The sequence below is a fragment of the Bemisia tabaci genome, chromosome 2 (assembly GCF_918797505.1).
Source record: "Bemisia tabaci chromosome 2, PGI_BMITA_v3".
Lineage (NCBI taxonomy): Eukaryota > Metazoa > Arthropoda > Insecta > Hemiptera > Aleyrodidae > Bemisia > Bemisia tabaci.
This window is the reverse complement of record NC_092794.1, coordinates 41,631,618-41,654,083: the sequence shown is the minus strand read 5'-3', so window position 1 is coordinate 41,654,083 and position 22,466 is coordinate 41,631,618. Positions and strand designations below refer to the sequence as shown.

At 40.6% G+C, this 22,466-nt stretch overlaps 1 protein-coding gene across 5 annotated transcripts in view; it reads right to left on the bottom strand.

Moving 5' to 3' along the window:
* LOC109040034 (beta-1,4-galactosyltransferase 7) overlaps nucleotides 1-22,466 on the bottom strand; it is a 49,716-nt gene that overhangs the window by 15,954 nt on the left and 11,296 nt on the right. For 2 of the 5 annotated variants that reach the window (XR_011899364.1, XR_011899365.1), the window contains exon 6: nucleotides 2,708-13,420. The exons of 2 other annotated variants lie outside the window; for them this stretch is intronic. Coding sequence is in view for 1 of the 3 variants with exons in the window: in XM_072297327.1 (XP_072153428.1) it covers nucleotides 13,392-13,420 (29 nt within the window). In the remaining 2 variants the exon portion in view is untranslated. Of the gene's footprint in view, nucleotides 1-15; nucleotides 13,421-22,466 lie in introns of those variants that run through there. One more of the 5 variants, XM_072297327.1, reaches the window with a different exon arrangement.

Genomic DNA, 22,466 nt, shown 5'->3' with positions numbered 1-22,466 from the left:
CTTAAGGTGAGACTGTACACCCAAAATCAAAAAAAATGACATTTTGGTTTTATAATATATTCTTGAACAGCTTGCTTTGCTGATTAAAATGGTATATAACATGCTATACTTTCCTTTTTCGGTCTATTTTTTGTGCTTCTTCAAATATTGCATGATATTGTGTCAAAATTATTTTTTTTCACGAAGAAAAAAGAATAATTTTACAATTTTCATGAATTTCATCAGTTTCAAGCTGGGGATAATATCTAAGGTTGGTATTAGTGTATTTTAGTTCTGTCAAGTCGCGGCCTTGGCAGCCTGCTCTCAATAACCTCACTTTGTAAACAAAAACAGTCCAGTGAAATGTTTTATACGCGACGTGCATCTTCAAAGCTCAGAGTTATGTTTCGATCGAAAGCTATTTTATTTTTCTAGCGTGGTTTATATTTCTATAATTTTATAATGACAAAACCAATAGGTATTACGAAGAAGCGAAAGTTTCACGGGAATCGGCATACTGTGAAGAACTCCGGTAAAGTGCCAGTGATGACTCCTGATAAGGTTACAGACAAAGCAAGTGATGCGAATTCTAGTGATAAGAAAGTCAACTCTGCTTCAAGCAAAAAGTGTAAATATATTGATGCATGTGATCCAAATATAATAGATGATTCTTTGAACTCAGGTAATATTATTATGAACTTAAAAATGTTCAACCAGTTGGTAGAAAGTGCTGTCTGTTGTAAGTATTGTAAAAATAACTCTGTTCGCGTAACAGAAATTATATCTAAACGGAAGGGTCTCGCATCTCTAATTCAATTTCTGTGTGATGATTGCAACAAAACAACAGAGAGCTACTCATCTCCTTTTGCAGCTAGCACAAAGTTTGAGGTAAATTTAAGATTTGTTTATGGCATGAGAGTGATAGGAAAAGGGCAACAAGGAGCAGAGTCGTTATGCGCAACCATGAATTTGCCACCACCGCCCTCTAGATTTCAAGATTACAATACGCTGCTGAGAAATTATTGTGAAGATGTAGCTAATGAATGCATGCAAGAAGCTGCAAAAGAAGCTAGTGAATTTCATATTGAAGAAGACACTGATAATGATGATGATCTATTTGATGATGTGGATGATGACGAAGATGAAAGTAACGTTGAAAAACTAAGTAATGTTGGTGTGATTATGGATGGTAGTTGGCAAAAGCGTGGCCATACTTCGCTCAATGGTTTTGTGTCCGCATGCAGTTTCGACACAGGCAAGATCCTGGATGTGGAATGTATGAGCAAATTTTGTCACAGCTGCAAAACTAATAAGAAACCTTGTAAGCAAGAGTCCTGCATGAAAAATTACGAAGGAGTAAGTGGCGGAATGGAGAGCCAAGGTGCAGTTTCAATATTCAAACGTTCAGTGGAAAAATATAATCTGCGGTATGTAAAATACCTGGGTGATGGTGACAGTAAAGGGTATCAAGATGTGCAGGAAAGTGAACCCTATGGCTCAAATGTTAAAATTTCAAAACTTGAATGCGTTGGACACGTACAAAAAAGAATGGGGTCAAGATTGCGGACCAAAGTGAAAGCTATGAAAGGTAAGAAACTAAGTGATGGTAAAATTATTAGTGGTAAAGGAAGATTGACCAAAAAAACCATAGACTCCTTGCAGAATTACTTTGGCCTAGCCATTAGAAGAAACAGAGGCAATTGAAAGCCATGCGTAAGGATGTTTGGGCCACTTTTTTTCACCGACTCTCAACAGACGAGAAACCTAATCACCATATGTGCCCAAAAGGAGTTGACTCCTGGTGTAAATTTGAAAGAGCCAAGGTCACTAAAGAATCTTATACCCATAACAACTCCCTACCAGAGGCTGTTATGAATGAGATAAAGCCAATTTTCCAAGATCTTTCGAAAGAAGAGTTGCTTGAAAAATGTTTGCACGGTCAGACGCAGAATGTAAATGAATTTTTCAACGGTGTCGTCTGGTCCCGATTACCCAAAACTGTGTTCATTGGACTTGAAACATTCAAACTTGGAGTCTATGACAGCGTCATTACATTCAACGAAGGAAATCTAGGTAGAATAAAAGTGCTACAGCATATCACAGGAGCTGATGCAGGTGTGAATTCTATCATTGGATACAGACAGATGGACAAGCAGCGAGTCAAAAAAGCAGACCGTGCTCAAAAGGAGAATCAAAAGCAGAAACGACAGAGAAAAAGAGGCTGCAAAAGAAAACTGGAGGATGAGGAAGAGTTCTATAAAGCAGGAGCTTTTGAGTAAATATGTGAGTGATTTTATTTTCTTCAAAATACTTACTGGAACAATGCTACTTTTTTTTCTATTTTTACTGTTTCCGAAAGTTTGGTTTTTTTTAACTAAATGACCCTTTATCTCAGGAACTAGAAGAGATATCTTCATAAACTTTTTTTTGATCTGTTCACAAGAGTAAGGAGCATAAGTGGAACTAGGATTTTGTGTTTAACTCAACTCAACTTTTTTCAAAATATTCCTAAAGCTAAAAAAGCAGGGGTTTTTTTAAACAAACTTTGAACTTTCAAAAAAGTTCACTTTCTATGTCAGTAAAGTCTTAATCCTAGTACCAGTGCTGCACCACCTCATAAAGAATACACTCAAAAAATTTCAGACTGATAGCTTTAACAGTTCCTGAGAAAAAGGGTCATTTGTATGAGCATATTTTACATGAGTTTAAATGGAGTGTACAGTCTCACCTTAACTCACGAGTTCACAAAAATGAGGCAACAACCCTCTGAAAATGCATTTGAATTCCTCCACCCTATTCAACAAAATCTTTACTTGCAACACGACATCGAGACCCACGAAGTAGTTCCCCACGCACACTGCGATGCTTTGAAGACATACCAAAACCTCCTCGGATTACAAACTCTCTTAAGAGGTTTAAAGACACCCTCGACCAAATAATGAAGATAAAAAATCCAGTATCCCTAAACGACGCTCTCAACGTACTGACAAACGAATTCCAGCAAGAAGCTAGCAGCCGAGCCCCGTATTTTGGCGACACACAAACAACACCAATATCTAAACTCACAACCCGACTTGTCGCAGTGAGACCCAACAACAATAGGAATGGACCACAAAACGGATCCTATCAGCGGAATCCCAACTTCCCTAACAACAATTTTAACAACCGGAATAATAACGACGGTTCGTTTGCCAACAACAACCGAAACAATAACGGTGGCTCATTTGTTAAGGGGAGTCGGACATCGAAAATTTCAAAAATTTTGTAAACTGGGTTTTTGAGCAATCTGTTTTCTCTATATCCTCACGAGTAAAACAACACCAAGAAAACTCAATTCTGATGATTTGTTGAGGCGGGAGGATATTTTGAAGATGTGAAGGTCGAGCGGCTTGCCAACATAATTTCGTCTCTGAGAATTCACTGCGTGGTTTTTCTCATCAATTGCATCATAAGGCTTTCATTCACTGAATATTTTTTCCTATGTTGCTACACTTGTTTTTAGTTCAGCATTTGTCAGCCATATAGAGAGCAGCACTTGTCAAGCCCCATTCGTGTTGGAGGTAGCAGGATATTTACAAACAAAACAAGTGGTGTTATCAATAAGGTTAGGACTCGATAACACGACTTGTTTTGTAAATATCCTGCTTACTTTTGAATTGTTTGTTGGTTGTTCGAGTAATAATTCCCGATAGTGCCCCAATAATGCCTAATAATGCCTCGCAGTAAAAAACTATTCAAGAAACGTAAAGGCGTCGGGAAACCAGTCCCAAACTCTGCGGACTCAAAAACTCCTGAACGACGGGATGTTGATGTTACCAAGGATAGCTCATCCAAGAGGAAACTGAACAAAAACGTAAGTAGCTACGATAAGTATAAGTACGAGGATAGTGATGTGTATGATATTATTAGTTTCAAGGAATTGAATTCCCTTCTTGGAGAAATTGCCTCGTGCAGAAAGTGTCGCGGTCAACTCTCAGTTTTCGCAACGCAGATAAATGGCCTCAATGCTATGGTCAACGTGGTCTGTGGCAGGTGTGAATTTTCTGTTAGAAACAAAATAGTGTTTCTTTGCCCTCAAAAAACTCAGATATAAATGTGCGGTTGGTGTATGGCATGAGATGTATAGGTAAAGGAGAGGAATCTGCCAAAATGTTATGCGGCATTTTGAACCTTCGCAGTCCACCGTCGTTCAAACGATATACCAAAGTGCTCACTGAGGCTACCAAATCAGTTTGTCAAGAATCAATGAGACAAGCTGCTGAGGATGCCGTGGAAGGAAATGAGGGAAGTCGGGACCTCACCTGTTCTTTTGATGGAACCTGGCAGAAGCGCGGTCACTGTTCACAGAATGGAGTTATAACTGTTATCAGCGCTGGTAAAGTTCTAGACATTTCTATTTTCAGTAAATACTGTAGGTGTCCAAAACGTCTTGAAAGAGAGCACCTTCCCACATGCTGTGCCAACTTTGAAGGGTCAAGTGGCAAAATGGAAACACATGGCGTGATGGAGCTTTATCAAAGATCACAAGCCTTATACAACGTTCGGTATAAATTTTACCTTGGGGATGGTGACTCATCTGCATTTTCTACTATTGAAGAGCTGAAACCCTATGGGGATGAGTGCGTGCCGGTAAAGCAGGAATGTGTCGGGCACGTCCAAAAGCGGATGGGCACAAGGCTCCGTAAGCTGAAAACTGCTTGGGGCAAGAAGAAGCTGGCGGATAATTTGACTATGGGTGGTCGTGGAAGGCTCACATTAGACGCGATTGCTAAAATCCAAATTTATTATGGGTTAGCAATCAGAAGGAATAGCTCAAACTTAGAAAACATGAAAGCTGCTGTTTGGTCTACATTTTTTCACCTCCTTTCAACTGATGAAAACCCATCGCATTCCATGTGCCCCAAAGCGACTGATGAAGATTGTTGGTGCAAATACAATAAAGCCGTTGCTAAAAAATGAGCCGTATAAGCATGCAGATCATCTTCATCTTCCCAAGGCTGTTATGGATGAAGTGAAAGACATTTTCAGAGCTTTAGCTGATCCAACCCTCCTCAAAAAATGTCTACATGGAAACACCCAAAACTCTAATGAGTCACTGAATAACGTTATATGGTCAATTTTACCAAAGCGAGTCTTCGTAATGAGAAATGTTTTAGAGTTAAGGGTGTATGATGCAGTTTCCAAGTTCAACGAAGGTAACAATGCCAGGTGTAGAATTTTAGAAGCATTGGGAATCAATCCTGGATATAATTGTGTCTCAACCATGAAACGTTTTGATGAAGTAAGAATGTCGAAAGCTGAAAAAGCAGTGCAGGAGATTGAAAAAAAATGCAGACAAAGGAAGGCTTCTGCAAAAAGAAAATTAGAGGAGGCTTTCGAAGCAGAAGAGGATCCTGACAAACCATCATATGCAGCTGGAGAATACTGAAGAAATTGTGTGCTATCAGAGAAACAAATAGAAAGGTGAATCAGTCGCCCAATTTGATTGTTCTTTTTTTCATACCTAAACTTGAAATGCAGTCAACCGAAAATCATGTTTTTTGACCTTTAGGTACCTTTTTCTGAGGTTCTAGTGGGTCTTTTTTCAAACGGTTTTTTTTGTTGGATTTCTAGACATCTCCTGCACACTTTAACGAGAGCTTTTGACGAAATTTTGTTTTTTTAATTTTACGGGTACTTTTAATTCGAAAATTCCGATCATGATTTTCATTTTTTTGAAAAAATACTGCCAAAAATTTAGTTTTTAAAATTTTAAAAAACCCTCTCGTTAAATTGTGACTGAGAACATTAGACATCCAACAAAAAAAACTGATTGAAAAAAGATCCACTAGAACCTGAGAAAAAGGTACATAAAGTTGACAAAATTAACATTGCGCAGCATAGGATGTCCGAATCCCCTTCACAGAAATACCGCAAACAGGCCAAACCCCCAAAATCGTCAAAATTTCAATGCTCAAAATTCCTCCAACAACCGATTTACCTCAAACCCTCAAAATCGCGCTCAACCCCACACGCTTCACAAAGCAGAGATTCAAAAACAAATCCAATCTATGTTAGACCAGGGCATCATCAGACCATCCTATTCGCCATGGAGCTCCCCACTTTGGGTAGTCCCCAAAAAGCTCGATGCTTCCGGAAAACCTAAATGGCGAGTAGTCATTGACTACCGTAAACTAAATGAAAAAACCGTAGGTGATAAATATCCCCTGCCAAATATAGGCGACCTATTGGATAAAATAGGCAGGTGTAATTACTTCACCACCCTAGACCTCGCCTCCGGGTTTCACCAAATTGAAAAGGGACCCTGACTTCATCGCCAAAACGGCCTTCTCCACCGAAAATGGCCGTTACGAGTACGTACGGATGCCATTCGGACTAATCAACGCTCCTTCCACGTTCCAAAGAGCCATGGACCACATTTTGCGTGGCCTACAAAACTGGTTTTGCTTAGTTAATATGGACGACATCATCATATTTAGCACCTCGCTCCAAGAACATCAACAACACCTACGACAAGTATTCGACCGCTTACGCAAATTCAATCTAAAAATCCAATTGGACAAATCAGAATTTTTGCGTAAAGAAGTCGAATACCTAGGACACGTCGTCACTACCGAGGGAGTCAAACCTAACCCAGAAAAGGTTCACGCGATCAAAAACTACCCCATACCCGATACAGTCTCCAAAATCAAAGGCTTTCTTGGTTTAATCAGATATTATAGAAAGTTTCATTGCCACTTTCGCCCAGCTTACTAAACCATTGACCGTGTGTTTGAAAAAAAGGGGCCCAAATAAACATAAATGACCCAGCGTTTATTAATTGCTTCAATACTTGTAAAGAAATCCTGTCTAATGACCCAATACTCCAATATCCAGATTTCAATAAGCCCTTATTCGCACCACCGATGCAAGTAACGTGGCCATAGGTTCCATCCAATCACAAGGGAAAATAGGCCAAGATCTCCCAATTGCTTGTGCCTCTCGAACACTTAATGATGCCGAACAAAGGTACAGTACTATTGAAAAAGAACTGCTTTCTATAGTATGGTCAGTTAAGCACTTTCGACCATACCTATTCGGCAATAGGTTTTTGATAGTCACTGACCACCGACCTTTGGAATAGTTATTCAATCTAAAAGAGCCGAATAGCAAATTAGTCCGCTGGAGACTTAAACTTGACTTAAAGGGTGTGAAGCAAGTTAGTTCTGCAACTAGTGGAGAGAGGGGGACATTAATGACAACATCATTAACTTTATAAATCCTACTAAAAGTGAACTGGATAAACAGAAGACTCGCATTTCACTTCGAAGAAGTGAAGATTTACTATACAATAAAAAACAGCTTCAAAAAAATCCTCCTCTGTGGGGAGCCTATATTGAACCTGTTGAAACCTAAAAATAAAACAATTTGTGAAGAATTGACCGCTGAGAACACGGTGCCTTGCCAACACTGCAATGGTTTATATCAAGTAGAAACTTTTCATCGTCACGTTAAAAGATGCAAACTAAATTATTCAAAACATATTTATTCCCAACTGAAGAAAGTTAATACGCATCTACCATCTATTAGAAGAGAGGAGAGATATTCTCTCTGACGAAGTAAATGAGTTCTCAACATCTGGCAGTGGAGGAAGTGATAAGCTGAAAAATATTATTCATCGAATTTTCCGTCAATTAATTTTCTCGTTTACAAGATCCAGCCGATTCTTTGGTGCACACCAAGGACATACACAGAATGAAGTACTGCAATGAAAGAAAAGAAATTCAGGGAGTAATAGGTGAATATTTGCTATCTGCTGTTGAGGGAGAGTGTTTTGTCAGAGAAAGAACAGCCACATCGTCTTGCATTGCCTCTGTTTCTGAAGACGGAATGTTCAATGAACGGCAGAATGAAGTCTGCGAGACACAGGATGAAGTCTGCGAGACTCAGAATGAAGTCTGCGAGGCTCAAAGTCTTCTCAATGACGACAATCATTTTCCAAGTGAGGGTACGGACTCTGAAATTCCTGACGCTTGATATTCCTGTAAAACGTACCTTTAAGTGTGCCTCTGAATATACAGTTAAGAAAACTGAAAACTTCGAAGAAAAAGCCCAAAAAAACCCGGTGGACGACAGAAGAAAAAAAGGCAGTCTACAGAAAACTCTCCGATTGTATCGCAGCAGGTTTTAACCCCCGTAAGACCAAAAGAGAGCAGAAGAGAGTGAGGTAGGAGGAGAAATTAGCCATTTAGAGAAATTGGCAAAGATGGAATCACTGCGTGCGATTTGAGTGGCAGTATACAATTCGCAGCGATTGTGAGGTGTCGAGGAAAATCAAAGTGGCGAATCAAGAACCCTCAACGATGCTGAGCAGCGCTATGGCACACTTCGGAAGGAATTACTTTCAATAGTCTGGTCAGTCAAAGATTTTAGACCATACTTATTAGGGAATTAATTATTTATTGTCACCGACCACAGGCCGCTGGAATGGCTGTTCAGCTTTAAGGAGCCCAACAGCAAGCTCGTGCGTTGGAGGCTCAAACTAGAGGAATACGACTATAAAATAGTCTACAAGAAAGGCATCTGAAACAGAAACGCAGACGCCCTCTCGCGAGTAGAAATAACGACCTCGACAGATGAACAACTATTCAATCTACGACAACCTCTCTCATGTTGCAGAACCCGCAGAAGACACGGAAAAAAATTGTAGCAGGCCAGACAAATCATAGTTCGAACTTCCCGCCGGTCAGGTTTCGGCCACTCGTCTCTCACCAGAGCAGCGACTGGGAGATGATATCATTATTCTCGGAGGGACTAACGATTTCCTGAGTAATAAGGCAACTTCAAAAATCAAAAAGAACTATAGAAACATCGTAAAATTAGCCGCCGACAACTTCAATCGAGTGATCCTCGCCAAAATCTCCCTCATACCGTCTTTAACTGGGGAGGATAATAGAGAATAGAGTTATCGCGGAATTTAATGAGTGGATAAAGGCATTCGGTTCACTAAATCCGCAGTGCATTCTAGTGGCCGAAACTTGGGACGCTTTTGTGAAAGAGGGAAAGAATTTCCGAATACGTCCCTGTATGAGAGTTACTATGAGAATGGTGGATACGATATGATTCATTTAAATAAAGATGGTCTCCTCATTCTGAGGGACGTTCTACTAAAAGAAAAGGTGGAGTAAAATGAGAAATTGTGAATCAGACATTCACACTCCCCGAGGGTAAATGATAGTGGGGTTCGACCAAAATGTTGGCGACTTTATAGAAATGTTGTATTTTCAGAGAGAATGAATTAAATGACTGGCAATTAATAAAGATTAATACATATTTTCTCGGTTTCTAGTGCAAAGCTTAAACACTGCCTGGAGCGAGAGAATGTCAATCAGTAGGAAGAGACTACCTGCGATCTTTTAAGAGACGACCGGACGCCCCGACAGGCGTTCGTCCCGCGCCTCACCGCCGTCCACCCTGACGAACACACGTACCCAACGCCCACCAGCTGCCGCAGGAAGACACCCCGGACGGAGGTCTCCTCACCCCGCCTCACCCATCCGCCCCAGGCACAAGCACCACGAGTCGGTACGCAAGGGGACGTTCGCCCCATTCCTTTCCCCGCTCCCTCCCTCGGTAAGAACTCTCGAGAAGCGAAGATTTTATAGAACATGCACTTTATAGGGCTCCCCCACCGATACGGTTCGCTCCTCCGCCATCGAGGTTTCAGACGTGCGCCCCAGGTAGAGAGGGGTGGAGCACGTCAGTCAGCCTCCTGAAGCGTCCTAAGAGGATCTCCCGGATCCCGGTTAAGTGCGTTAATCCACGGCTCCGGGCAGATGCCTCAGCCGCAAGGCCAGATCAATCAGTGGTCGACGGGCCTGTACCGGCTCTCCATCAGCCCACGCCAGTTACGCTGGACATGGAGGATCTCCTCCTGCGGATCCCCGAGCCAATCAGGACGCATCCCTCGTCATCTCCTTTCCTGCCGTCCCTCTCGCCTACCCTACCTGCTTCCCGTCAAGAGGCTGTACCCAGCTCTGCCGTTACTCCTCCCATTTACGGATCCCCTATCAAACTAGTGACTCCTTCTATAGCAATCCTCTCCCCCATCGCCTCTCCATCCTCCACGCTGTGTCGTCGGTCCTTGCGAGGTTCCCCTAGGCCACCAATTGTCATCAAGGTCGCCAACGCCAAGCTCCAGACCCCAGCTTGGGTGATCGAGATTCTTACGGAGGAGTACCTCGGGAAGGCGCCTTCCAAAGCGCTGCCGCCCTGGATGGTGCGCAAGCTGGAGATAGCAGCGTGTCGGTCGCGTGGTATCGATCCTCGCTACCTCTTCTTTCTTGCCGCCTACCGGCTCAAATACTCTCGACGCGTGTCGCCGTCCGGCCGCGGTCATTTGCATTTCATTCACATTACATTTCCATCTCGCCTCCTTATCACATTGACCTCGCATTTTAGCTCTCATTATCAAACATTCATATGCGCCCAGCTCTTTCCCCCAAATCCAGTCCCCACTTGCTGCGTTCCGAATCTCACGTAGCCCTCTGCCACCGTGAGATTAGTCACGTAGACACGCTTACAAATACCCAAACCATCCTCTAGCCGCCGCTCAGTCTTTCCTCGACCTCTCAGGCATCCGCAGCCCTGTTCCCCGTTCACTTCGTAGCGCCTTAGTTGTGCTTACAGAGTGTATTCTCACTAGGTGTATCTATCTTTAAGTGCCAACAAGCCCCAGATATATTCTATTTCACTTGCAATCCAGTTGTTACCTCATTGCAATCACTCACGTTTTTAATATAGTCACTTTAAAGAAACCTATACCCGGACAACCTCTGAGCGAATGCTTCACAAAGGATTATCAAGACAAATTACCAAATTGCAACCAGTATGAGGTAAACGAAAACCGATTCGACATGACCATCCTACGTGCTTCACACCTGAACACCGAGGAGTATGCAACCCAGGAATCAATCGCTAAAGACTATAGGGATATATTTTACATTGAAGGTGACAACTTAAGCTTCGCTCACGAAGTCAAACGCCTGTCACATATGCAATGTGCAAACCCCAACACCAGCGTTGCAGCCCCTTGCGAAGCCGGAATACTCGACACACTCACATCCGAACACAGTTAACACGCCAAGGTAAACCTGTCGGTCAACCACTTAGAGAACGTCCCCGAATCTAACAAACTGTTGGTATTTTCCTAACAATAGAACATATCACGCTCAACTGCCCTCATCACTCAGAGGAACACGATCTCACTGGTATCTACCTCTTGGATCCAGGACACTGCAGCTTATCCTTCAGAATCATAACGACAGTTATATTTGGAGCCATTTTTGAAATAAGTGTCGCTCTTTGGGGAAAGGGAGGAGGTCTGAAAATGTTTTACAGGAGCGGTATATGGTGGCGTAACGTAGTGCTAAAATACAGGCGGAATACTCCATTTATACCTAACCAAAATAATCCAAGTAATAGCCTAAATTTGACGTACCGTAAAAATTTCCTTTCCGTTGCTCTCCCCAATGTCGAGTAGCTGCTGAATGAAGTTAAGTGCGAATTCTCTAGACCCGAATGAAAAAAAAGTTGAAGTAATTCATTTTTCACATCAGAAAAATTTCGGTTCTCCCATCTGAAGTACTTCAGATGTCAGCACGGCAGTATGACTGTGTCCATCTTTTTGGTACCGGTGAACTCTCCACGTCTTGTAATTCTCTCGGTCATGTACATCAAACTAAGGAGATGTTCTTATTAGTCAATAGGCCTAAAGAATATAATCCAACCCCCCCCCCTCCCCCTGAAAAATCTTCTCCGTTGAAAATCCGTTGAAACTTCTACTGAATTTTCCTCATTATTTTAATATGCTGAAAACGAAAAATGTCAGCTAATTCACTGAATCACCTGCCAGACTAGAGGAACATCGAGCAAGGCCATGCTGCTTCGAACCTAAACATAACACGGTCATCTCCGGGCACTTCAAGATACTCTCCAGGGAATAATCCGAGTGATAAAACGCAACTTTCATTGTCTTCATCTTCTGGTTCAGGTGTGTTCCGAATGCGACCTAAAAAGACATCCACTACAATTCTATGCAAAGATAGATATAAAAAACATTAGCAGCGTTGCCGTGTGAACTTTTGGTGAAATTTGGTTGAATAAACACCATGTTTGCTTCCCAGACCCCAACTTCATTTTGGCCAGAATTGCTCGCAATGAAATTTTACAGGCAGCTAGAGTGGCGTAACGTAGTGCTAAAATACAGGCGGAATACTCCATTTAAACCTAACCAAAATAATCCAAGTAATAGCCTAAATTTGACGTACCGTAAAAATTTCCTTTCCGTTGCTCTCCCCAATGATTTTCTATAATGTTCATTCATTGATTCTCCTTTATGAACCTATTCCCTAAGTATTAGCGAAACCAACCAGTCTTAGATTGTGTGTCTTCTTTTTTATAGCTACAGCTACTGCCGAAGTAATCCAGCATGGAGATGAGAGAACATTTGGTGAAATTTGGATGAATAAACACCATGTTTACTTCCCAGACCCCAACTTTATTTTGGCCAGAATTGCTCGCAATGAAATTTTACAGGCAGCTAGAGAGGCGGCTCTCACAGGGCTAACTGCTAGGCAAATTTATGATGTGAACCGTGTCAGGTGAGGTTATTATTATGCTGATCATTTATTCATAGATCACTTATACAGTACACCTGCATTTCAATGTGAAAAGTTTCATCATTATTGAAGACTAGAATGAATGAGAAAAACTTAAATTAGGGCAGATTCTGACAGGACAGACGGCATCTTTTAAATGGAGCCGCATATTTCAGTGCGGTAATAATCTTCTTTTATTGTTTGTGCACATGAGTGGCCCTATTTTGTGGCTTTCCAATCACCAGGACATTTATGATTGTAGGGTTTCTAAACTCATTCATCTCATTATTTTTAGGTAGAAAAATGGGAATTCGTTTTAGTTGATATTTAATTAATTAATTTATTTATTATTTTTTTGTTTGGTGAGTACTAGTAAATTTTTCTATTGTACTTCTGCACAATTATCAGTGTTACTTTCTTTATTTTGTTCAGTAATTTTCACTATGTGTTATGAAATTTTTGCAGGCTCGTTCAGGTGATTTTGGCAACATTGCTTTTTTCGCAAGTGCCAATGTTCAATTCTTTTTAAGACCTGGTTGCACATTGCAAATTGATGCAACATTTAAGATTGTTCCTCGGACGCTCGATTTTAAGCAGCTTCTAACTAGACTGTAACTTTTAAACTTCATTTTTTTTCCAGGTTGTGGCACTACTTATTCCTAAACACGTTCTTGTGATAGCATTTCTGGTTATCGTTCTAGATGTATAATCGGATGGTCCATATAATTTCTGATTATCGTTTTAGGTGTATAATCGGATGGTCCATGTACCTGTTCATCGAAATGTCAAGATCGCACCACGCACTATGGACAGAGTACAAATAGTTGTGGAAGGAATATATGATAAATATCCCCTGCCAAATATCAGCAACCTATTGGATAAAATAGGCAGGTGTAATTACTTCACCACCCTAGACCTCGCCTCCGGGTTTCACCAAATTAAAGTGGACCCTGACTCCATCGCCAAAACGGCCTCCTCCACCGAAAATGGCCATTACGAGTACGTACGGATGCCATTCGGGCTAATCAACGCTCCTTCCACGTTCCAAAGAGCCATGGACCACATTTTGCGTGGACTACAAAACCGGTTTTGCTTAGTTTATATGGACGACATCATCATATTTAGCACCTCGCTCCAAGAACATCAACAACACGTACGACAAGTATTCGACCGCTTACGCAAATTTAATCTAAAAATCCAATTGGACAAATCGGAATATTTGCGTAAAGAAGTCGAATACCAAGGACACGTCGTCACTACCGAGGGAGTCAAACCTAACCCAAAAAAGGTTCACGCGATCAAAAACTACCCCATACCCGATACAGTCTCCAAAATCAAAGGCTTTCTTGGTTTAATCGATATTATAGAAAGTTCATTGCCAATTTCCCCCAGCTTACTAAACCATTGACCGTGTGTTTGAAAAAAGGGGCCCAAATAAACATAAATGACCCAGCGTTTATTAATTGCTTCAATACTTGTAAAGAAATCCTGTCTAATGACCCAATACTCCAATATCCAGATTTCAGTAAGCCCTTATTCTCACCACCGATGCAAGTAACGTGGCCATAGATTCCACCCAATCACAAGGGAAAATGGTGGGGGGAAATGCTGGGTATCTTCCTAACTCAAGAACACATCACGCTGAGTTGCCCTCACCACTCAGAGGAACATGACCTCACCGGCATCTACCTTCTGAACCCAGGACACTGCAGCCTATCCTTCAGGAACAGAACCATCCCACGGACGCTGACGTTCGAAACGAAACTTCTGTACTTTCAAAACCCGATGCTGCTGATTGAATCACCGCCCAACCTGACGACATCATTTCATTTCACCCAACTCTCAAAGGATCCCGAGCTGAACGACATTCCTCCGCCTGCCTTGGAGATCGACTTCCTGGAGAGCCACAAGTCTCGTTTCTGGGCTTATACCTGCATCCTTTTACTTATACTTACTGTTTTAATATATTTTATTGTAAAATGCTACTTCGCTTCCCGAAGATGGCGCGCTTTATTAACCTTTAATACTACACCTGCTACTGCTACGGAAAACGTAGATAATACCCAAGAACAAGAGTTGAATCTCCTTCCTCCGAACCTTGCTACCCTACATCCGCTCCCTCATGTAGGCTTTCACGCGGTTCCTCAGTCTTAGGGGGGGAGATGTTACAGATCCTCCTCAGCCCGCTCCACTTTTCCTTCCCCGCCGCCTACCGGCTCCAACATTCCCGACGCGTGTCGCCGTCCGGCCGCGGTCATTTACATTTTTACTCCCATCTCATATCTTTATCACATTGACCTCGCCTCTCGCCTCATTATCAGCAATTCATATGCGCCCAGCTCTGTTCCCCAAAATCCAGTCGCCACTCGCTACGTTCCAAATCTCACGTAGCCTTTGCCACCGTGAGATTAGTCACGTAGGCACTTTTACAAATACTCACTCCACCTTCGAGCCCCTGCTCAGTCTTTCCTCAACTTCGCAGGTGATCATAGCCCTGTCCCCTCACTCCGTACCGGTGCAGTCTTTTCGCTTTATTGTATTGTTCGTCAGACGCACAAACACACTTTTACCTGTTACAAGGGTAAATCGGGTAAAAAGAAATGTCGTTTTGACATACCATTCTTTCCTATGCGACGAACAATCATTCTTGAGCCGTTGGACGATGATTTCGACCCAGAGGAAGGCAAAATTTTAAGAAAGAAACGGGAAGAAATTCAGGTTAAACTCATGCAAATTCACAATGATAAAGAGAGGTTTACTTTCAACAATTTCCTTTCCTTAATTAATCAGTCGGAGGCAGAATATTACCAAGTGATTCGCAGTGGGCTCAGTAGACCAATAGTATTTCCAAAACGACATGTTCACGAAACAATGATTAATCCGTACAATAAAGAAATTCTCAAACTTCATCGAGCCAATATGGATATACAATTTATTTTAGATACCTACTCTTGTGCCAGTTATGTTTTAATTATGTTAACAAATCAAAAAAAGGCTTATCGAAATTATTGTATGATGCCATGGAAGAAGTTAGGCAAGGCAACCTCTCGCTAAAGGAAAAATTTAGATGTTTAGGCAATCACTTCCTTAATGCTAGTGAATTCTCTGCGCAAGAATGTGTTTATTATATCCTTAGTATGCCCTTGTCATGGTCAAGCAGAGACTGTATTTTTGTCAATACAAGTCATCCCGATAAGCGGGTAGCAGTGACAAAATCAAAGAGAGAACTGAAAGACCTCTCCGATGACTCCACAGACATATTCACAACCACTGTTTTAGACCATTATATCCAGAGGCCGGATGAATTGGAAGCGCTTTGTCTAGCCAAATTTGCGAGCCTTTATAATTACCGAAAAAATAGGCCCCCACGGAATTCAAAAAGCATCAATGAGGATGGGTCTGGTGATGAATGGGATTTTGAAATAGAGGAAGGTATAGTCAATAATGTGTGGTTGCCTTTGAAAAACAACTGCGGTTTCATTAGAAAGCGAGAGATTGGTAAAGTCATTAGGTACGTTAGATTCAATAAAGAATGCCATGAAGATGACTATTACAGAGAAAATCTGATGCTTTACCTTCCATGGAGAGATGAGAATACAGATTAATAAATGTCAATCACTATCAGAAATTTGTTCAAAATTTTGAAACCGTCCAAGAAAACAAAAAATTCTTTGTATTTTCGAATGATTTAGAGGAACACTTATTCCAGGCGCTTTTTGTGGAAAATAACGGCATGGTACAAATGGATGATAATTGCACAAATATACAATCATCCTCCCAGAATGAATTTCGCGTTTTTGGTGCTGAGCATGCAGCTGGAGATATATTTATAGACATAGGTGAAAATCAAGCATCATCAGAGAATAAGAATACAGAGAATAACCGGTGTGATGATGTGTATTTCCCTGTTCCTTTCGTAATGAACGACATTCAGTATCGACAAATAGTCACTAGTTTGAATGTTAAGCAAAGAACATTCCTTCTTCATGTTTTACATGCTTTTAAAAGTGATGAGTTACCTATCTATAACTGTGTTTTTGGAGGCGCTGGCGTTGGCAAATCATGTCTCATCGCTGCCGTACATCAAAGCCTCATCAGATATTTTAATTCAAAGCCAGACACATCATTAGATCTTATTAGGGTTCTGCTTTGTGCCTTCCCAGGGAAGGTGGCCCATCACATTAAGGGCATCACCCACCATACAGCTTTCATTCTACCAGTGACACAGTTTAGTGGAGCATTGCCGTCACTTAGTAACGCAACTCTAAGTACCCTCCGATGTAAGCTGCGAGACTTAAGAGTTATTATTGTCGATGAAATAAGCTTGGTAGGCAGTCGGTTACTGGACCAAGTAGATGCAAGGCTAAAGCAGATTTTCGGAACTGACCTGCCTTTCGGAGGTAAATCTGTCTTGGTTCTGGGTGATTTCAATCAGCTGGGACCAGTTGGTGATAAATATATTTTTAAAGGCAATTCTTCGAACCCGTACAGTTTGCTCGTTGGTAATCCTTTGTGGGACCTCTTCCATTCTTTTGAATTAACTGAAATAATGCGGCAAAAAGATGATGCAGTATTTGCCAATGCCTTGAACAATCTCGCCAACGGCTCTCTATCTGATGAAGAAGTTAAATTATTCCAATCTAGAGAAACTCAGGCCAGGAATATTCCGTCTGATGCAATTAATTTATTTCGTAACAATGCTAATGTTGACTCGTTCAATGAAAACGTTATAAAGAAATCAAAGGCGGATATCGTAATTGCCGTGTCATCTGACACTGTCACTGGTCAAGGAACTGAAAAACTTGTCGATAGAGCTCTGTCAGCTGTTAAAAATTTACCCGCTAGGAAAACCGAGGGCCTGCCAACAATTCTCAAATTGGTGCTAAAAATAAAGTACATGGTCACTGTAAATGTGTGTATTCCTGATGGACTAGTAAATGGGGCCATAGGGACACTGGAGCATGTTGAGAAAAATGAAGAGGGTGCTCCCACCAGACTTTGGATTGACTTTGGTGATAGTGAGGTCGGTAAGGCTGCACGCCAAGCTCTTCAGTGGCGGCCACCTGAGGTCCTCAACAATTTGACTCCACTTGAGAAACAAGCTCGCCGTATTCACCTTCTACCAAATGCTATTATCAGTGTCGTACGGAAACAATTTCCTCTTGTACCGGCAGAAGCCATAACTATTTATAAATCTCAAGGAGCTACCTACTCCAAAGTCGCTGTATATATAATTTCTGGGCTTAAAAGAAATGAGCTTTATGTTGCTTGCAGTAGGTGCACTTCATTATCAGGTCTTTTCATAGTTGGTACTTTTCGTCCTCTTAGTGCTCCAGGTCCCTATGATGAGGTGCAATTAGCGATAAAATCTCTTCGACGTAAAAAAATTAAATTTTCCTGTCTTTTTGCTAACAATTTCCCTAGGAACAGAATCATATTGTATCACAATGTCCAGAGCTTGAATGCTCATTTTCAGGATATTAAAAATGACCTAAATTACCAATGCTCGAACATTCTGATTTTGGCCGAATCTTGGCTAAAACCGACAGACTTTCCAGAATATCCCAACTTCTATGTTGTTGGAAGACAAGATGTGTATCGGAATGTTGCGCATGCACATGGTGTAATTGTATATGCCAAACTGAACGAGGAATGTAACATTATTTTCGAAAGTTCATCAGAAGAAAAGGGTACAGCTCACAATTTATTTGTGTTAGTCTATGAGGATTATGCAATTTGTACTGGCTATATACCTCCATCAACTTCATTTTCTGTGGTGCAATTACATTTTAAGGAAATGTTGACTTCAGGTTTTGAGGCGTCCTCAAAAGTAATTTTAATAGGTGATTTTAATCAAAATATTGTTCAAGAATCGCAGACTCTCTTTTCCCGATTTCTGAGTGAAACCTATCCAAATCTGGTAAACTGCATTGATAATAAGGAATCATCTACGAATGGAGGCACACAAATTGATATTTGCTTTAGTACCTCTCAATGTAACTTATATGCTGGATATTCAGAAAGTTATTTCAGTTATCATAAACCCGTTTTGTGTCTCCTTGATTATGTTCAAGAAATAGAAATGGAGGAGCCCTCTGTTGTTTCACCATGTGAGGCTATCACAGCTGTTTCTATAAAATCTATTAAATTACAGAATGTTTCCACCGATGGGCATCGTTTATTCCAATTGTTAAGAGCAGGGTCATCAATCGAACAATGTATTGATTTAATCACCGATTTATCCAATTTTGTAAAACAAATGCCCCTCTATAACGGCAAACATACAAATTACACTATTTTTGATAATCAGTTCCAAAACATTCCAACAACCGGTGATGGTAGCTGCTTTTACAACGCAATTAGCCTCCTGTTCACCGGCTCAGAATGCTCATCATTTACATTAAGAGCTTTAGTTTCAGCTCACATATGTTTCAACGATGCATACTGTAATTATTTAAAAAATAGAGTTTTTTTTTTATGAAACAACGACATCAACATCAGTACTCGATACAAGTAGGTTTGCCGAAATAGTGGAAATTTGTCTCTTGAGTAACATTTTAGGAAGGCATATTGATACGTTTGAGGCAGGAAGTAAAAAGTGGTATAGAGTTTCTCCTGCTGCACCTACTTCCAGAAGGTCCCCATAACTAGTTCATCTTGATGGACAGCATTATTCGGCTGTCAGAAAGATTGGTCATCCTTACTACCCAAAAAACCACGTCTCAATCCCTGGAGATATCCAAGAATTTCGTATGTTTTCCGGGGACGTGATTAAATTGATCGGCACAAGTTCATTACTATGAACCGTCCAATTCGCTTTGCTTTCTTGTGTCAGTATACTTATCAATGTTTCCTATTACTGAATTTTTTCTAATTGCCATAATGTTTTGATATTATTTTGCAGAATTGGTGATGCTGAGTATGCTGAGTATGCTGAGTATGCTGAGTATGCTGAGAATGCTGAGTATCCTGAGTGTCCTAACTATATGATCTCGCCACAGTGTTCAAATTATGCCTGTGTTATTCCTGCAGCTTATCCTTGCAGCTGTGGACACTGCAGCTTATCCTTCAGAATCAAAACGACAGTTATATTTGGAGCCAATTTTAAAATAAGTGTCGCTCGTTGGAAAAAGGGAGGAGGTCTGAAAATGTTTTACAGGAGCGGTACATGGTGGCGTAACGTAGTGCTAAAATACAGGCGGAATACTCCATTTATACCTAACCAAAATAATCCAAGTAATAGGCTAAATTTGACGTACCGTAAAAATTTCCTTTCCGTTGCTCCCCCCAATGATTTTCTATACTGTTCATTCATTGATTCTCTTTTATGAACCTATTCCCTAAGTATTAGCGAAACCAACCAGTCTTAGATTGTGTGTCTTCTTTTTTATAGCTACAGCTACTGCCGAAGTAATCCAGCAAGGAGATGAGAGAACATTTGGTGAAATTTGGTTGAATAAACACCATGTTTACTTCCCAGACCCCAACTTTATTTTGGCCAGAATTGCTCGCAATGAAATTTTACAGGCAGCTAGAGAGGCGGCTCTCACAGGGCTAACTGCTAGGCAAATTTATGATGTGAACCGTGTCAGGTGAGGTTATTATTATGCTGATCATTTATTCATAGATCACTTATACAGTACACCTGCATTTCAATGTGAAAAGTTTCATCATTATTGAAGACTAGAATGAATGAGAAAAACTTAAATTAGGGCAGATTCTGACAGGACAGGCGGCATCTTTTAAATGGAGCCGCATATTTCAGAGCGGTAATAATCTTCTTTTATTGTTTGTACACATGTGTGGCTCTAATTTGTGGCTTTCCAATCACCAGGACATTTATGATTGCAGGGTTTCTAAACTCATTCATCTCATTATTTTTAGGTGGGAAAATGGGAATTCGTTTTAGTTGATATTTAATTAATTAATTAATTTATTTATTATTTTTTTGTTTTAAAGAAACCGACGAGTAAGTGGCATGTTGAGGGTGATGTCTGTATTGGCTTTCTTGTGAAAAAAGAAAATCACAAGAAGTTCAGAACCTCATCTCATCTGAGAATGCCTTGCTTGGGGTTAAGTAAATGAATACACATTGAATTCATTAGGAGAATGAACCAAAGTGGTTGTTGAAGTTTCACGGTAAATAATTCTCTTAACTAGAGGTGCACACTATATCCTGAGCTTTGATATTTTAAGATGGGTCCTCTTAGGTATGAAATGCCATGAGATTTTATACATATATGGCGAAAGACAATAGGAACGTACCCCCTTTTGCTAAGTTGCAAGTCTCCCCTACCTACAGTTTTCCTCGAAATTATTTATTTTGTACAAAGAACGGACCCAAGTCCATGACAAGGAGCAAAACAACACGCAGGCGATGAAGGTGTGAATTGTCTTCATTTATTGAATGGTATTCGTTTACGTTCAGTCAAAACCTTTTAGAAGGGATAACATGGCAGTGCCATTGAGTACTAGTAAATTTTTCTATTGTACTTCTGCACAACTATCAGTGTTACCTTCTTCATTTTGTTCAGTAATTTTCACTATGTGATATGAAATTTTTGCAGTCTCGTTCAGGTGATTTTGGCAACATTGCTTTTTTCGCAAGTGCCAATGTTCAATTCCTTTTAAGACCTGGTTGCACATTGCAAATTGATGCAACATATAAGATTGTTCCTCGGACGCTCGATTTTAAGCAGTTACTAACTAGACTGTAACTTTTAAACTTCATTTAGTGCAAGTCTCCCCTACCTACAGTTTTCCTCGAAATTATTTATTTTGTACGAAGAACGGACCCAAGTCCAAGACAAGGAGCAAAACAACACGCAGGCGATGAAGGTGTGAATTGTCTTCATTTAATTGAATGGTATTCGTTTACGTACAGTCAAAACCTTTTAGAAGGGATAACATGGCAGTGGCATTGAGTACTAGTAAATTTTTCTATTGTACTTCTGCACAACTATCAGTGTTACTTTCTTTACTTTGTTCAGTAATTTTCACTATGTGATATGAAATTTTTGCAGTCTCGTTCAGGTGATTGTGGCAACATTGCTTTTTTCGCAAGTGCCAATGTTCAATTCCTTTAAAGACCTGGTTGCAGATTGCAAATTGACGCAACATATAAGATTGTTCCTCGGACGCTCGATTTTAAGCAGTTACTAACTAGACAGTAACTTTTAAACTTCATTTTGTGCAAGTCTCCCCTACCTACAGTTTTCCTCGAAATTATTTATTTTGTACAAAGAACGGACCCAAGTCCAAGACAAGGAGCAAAACAACACGCAGGCGATGAAGGTGTGAATTGTCTTCATTTATTGAATGGTATTCGTTTACGTACAGTCAAAACCTTTTAGAAGGGAGAACATGCAGTGGCATTGAGTACTAGTAAATTTTTCTATTGTACTTCTGCACAACTATCAGTGTTACTTTCTTTATTTTGTTCAGTAATTTTCACTATGTGATATGAAATTTTTGCAGTCTCGTTCAGGTGATTTTGGCAACATTGCTTTTTTCGCAAGTGCCAATGTTCAATTCCTTTTAAGACCTGGTTGCACATTGCAAATTGATGCAACATATAAGATTGTTCCTCGGACGCTCGATTTTAAGCAGTTACTAACTAGACAGTAACTTTTCAACTTCATTTTGTGCAAGTCACCCTTACCTACAGTTTTCCTCGAAATTATTTATTTTGTACAAAGAACGGACCCAAGTCCATGACAAGGAGCAAAACAACACGCAGGCGATGAAGGTGTGAATTGTCTTCATTTATTGAATGGTATTCGTTTACGTTCAGTCAAAACCTTTTAGAAGGGATAACATGGCAGTGCCATTGAGTACTAGTAAATTTTT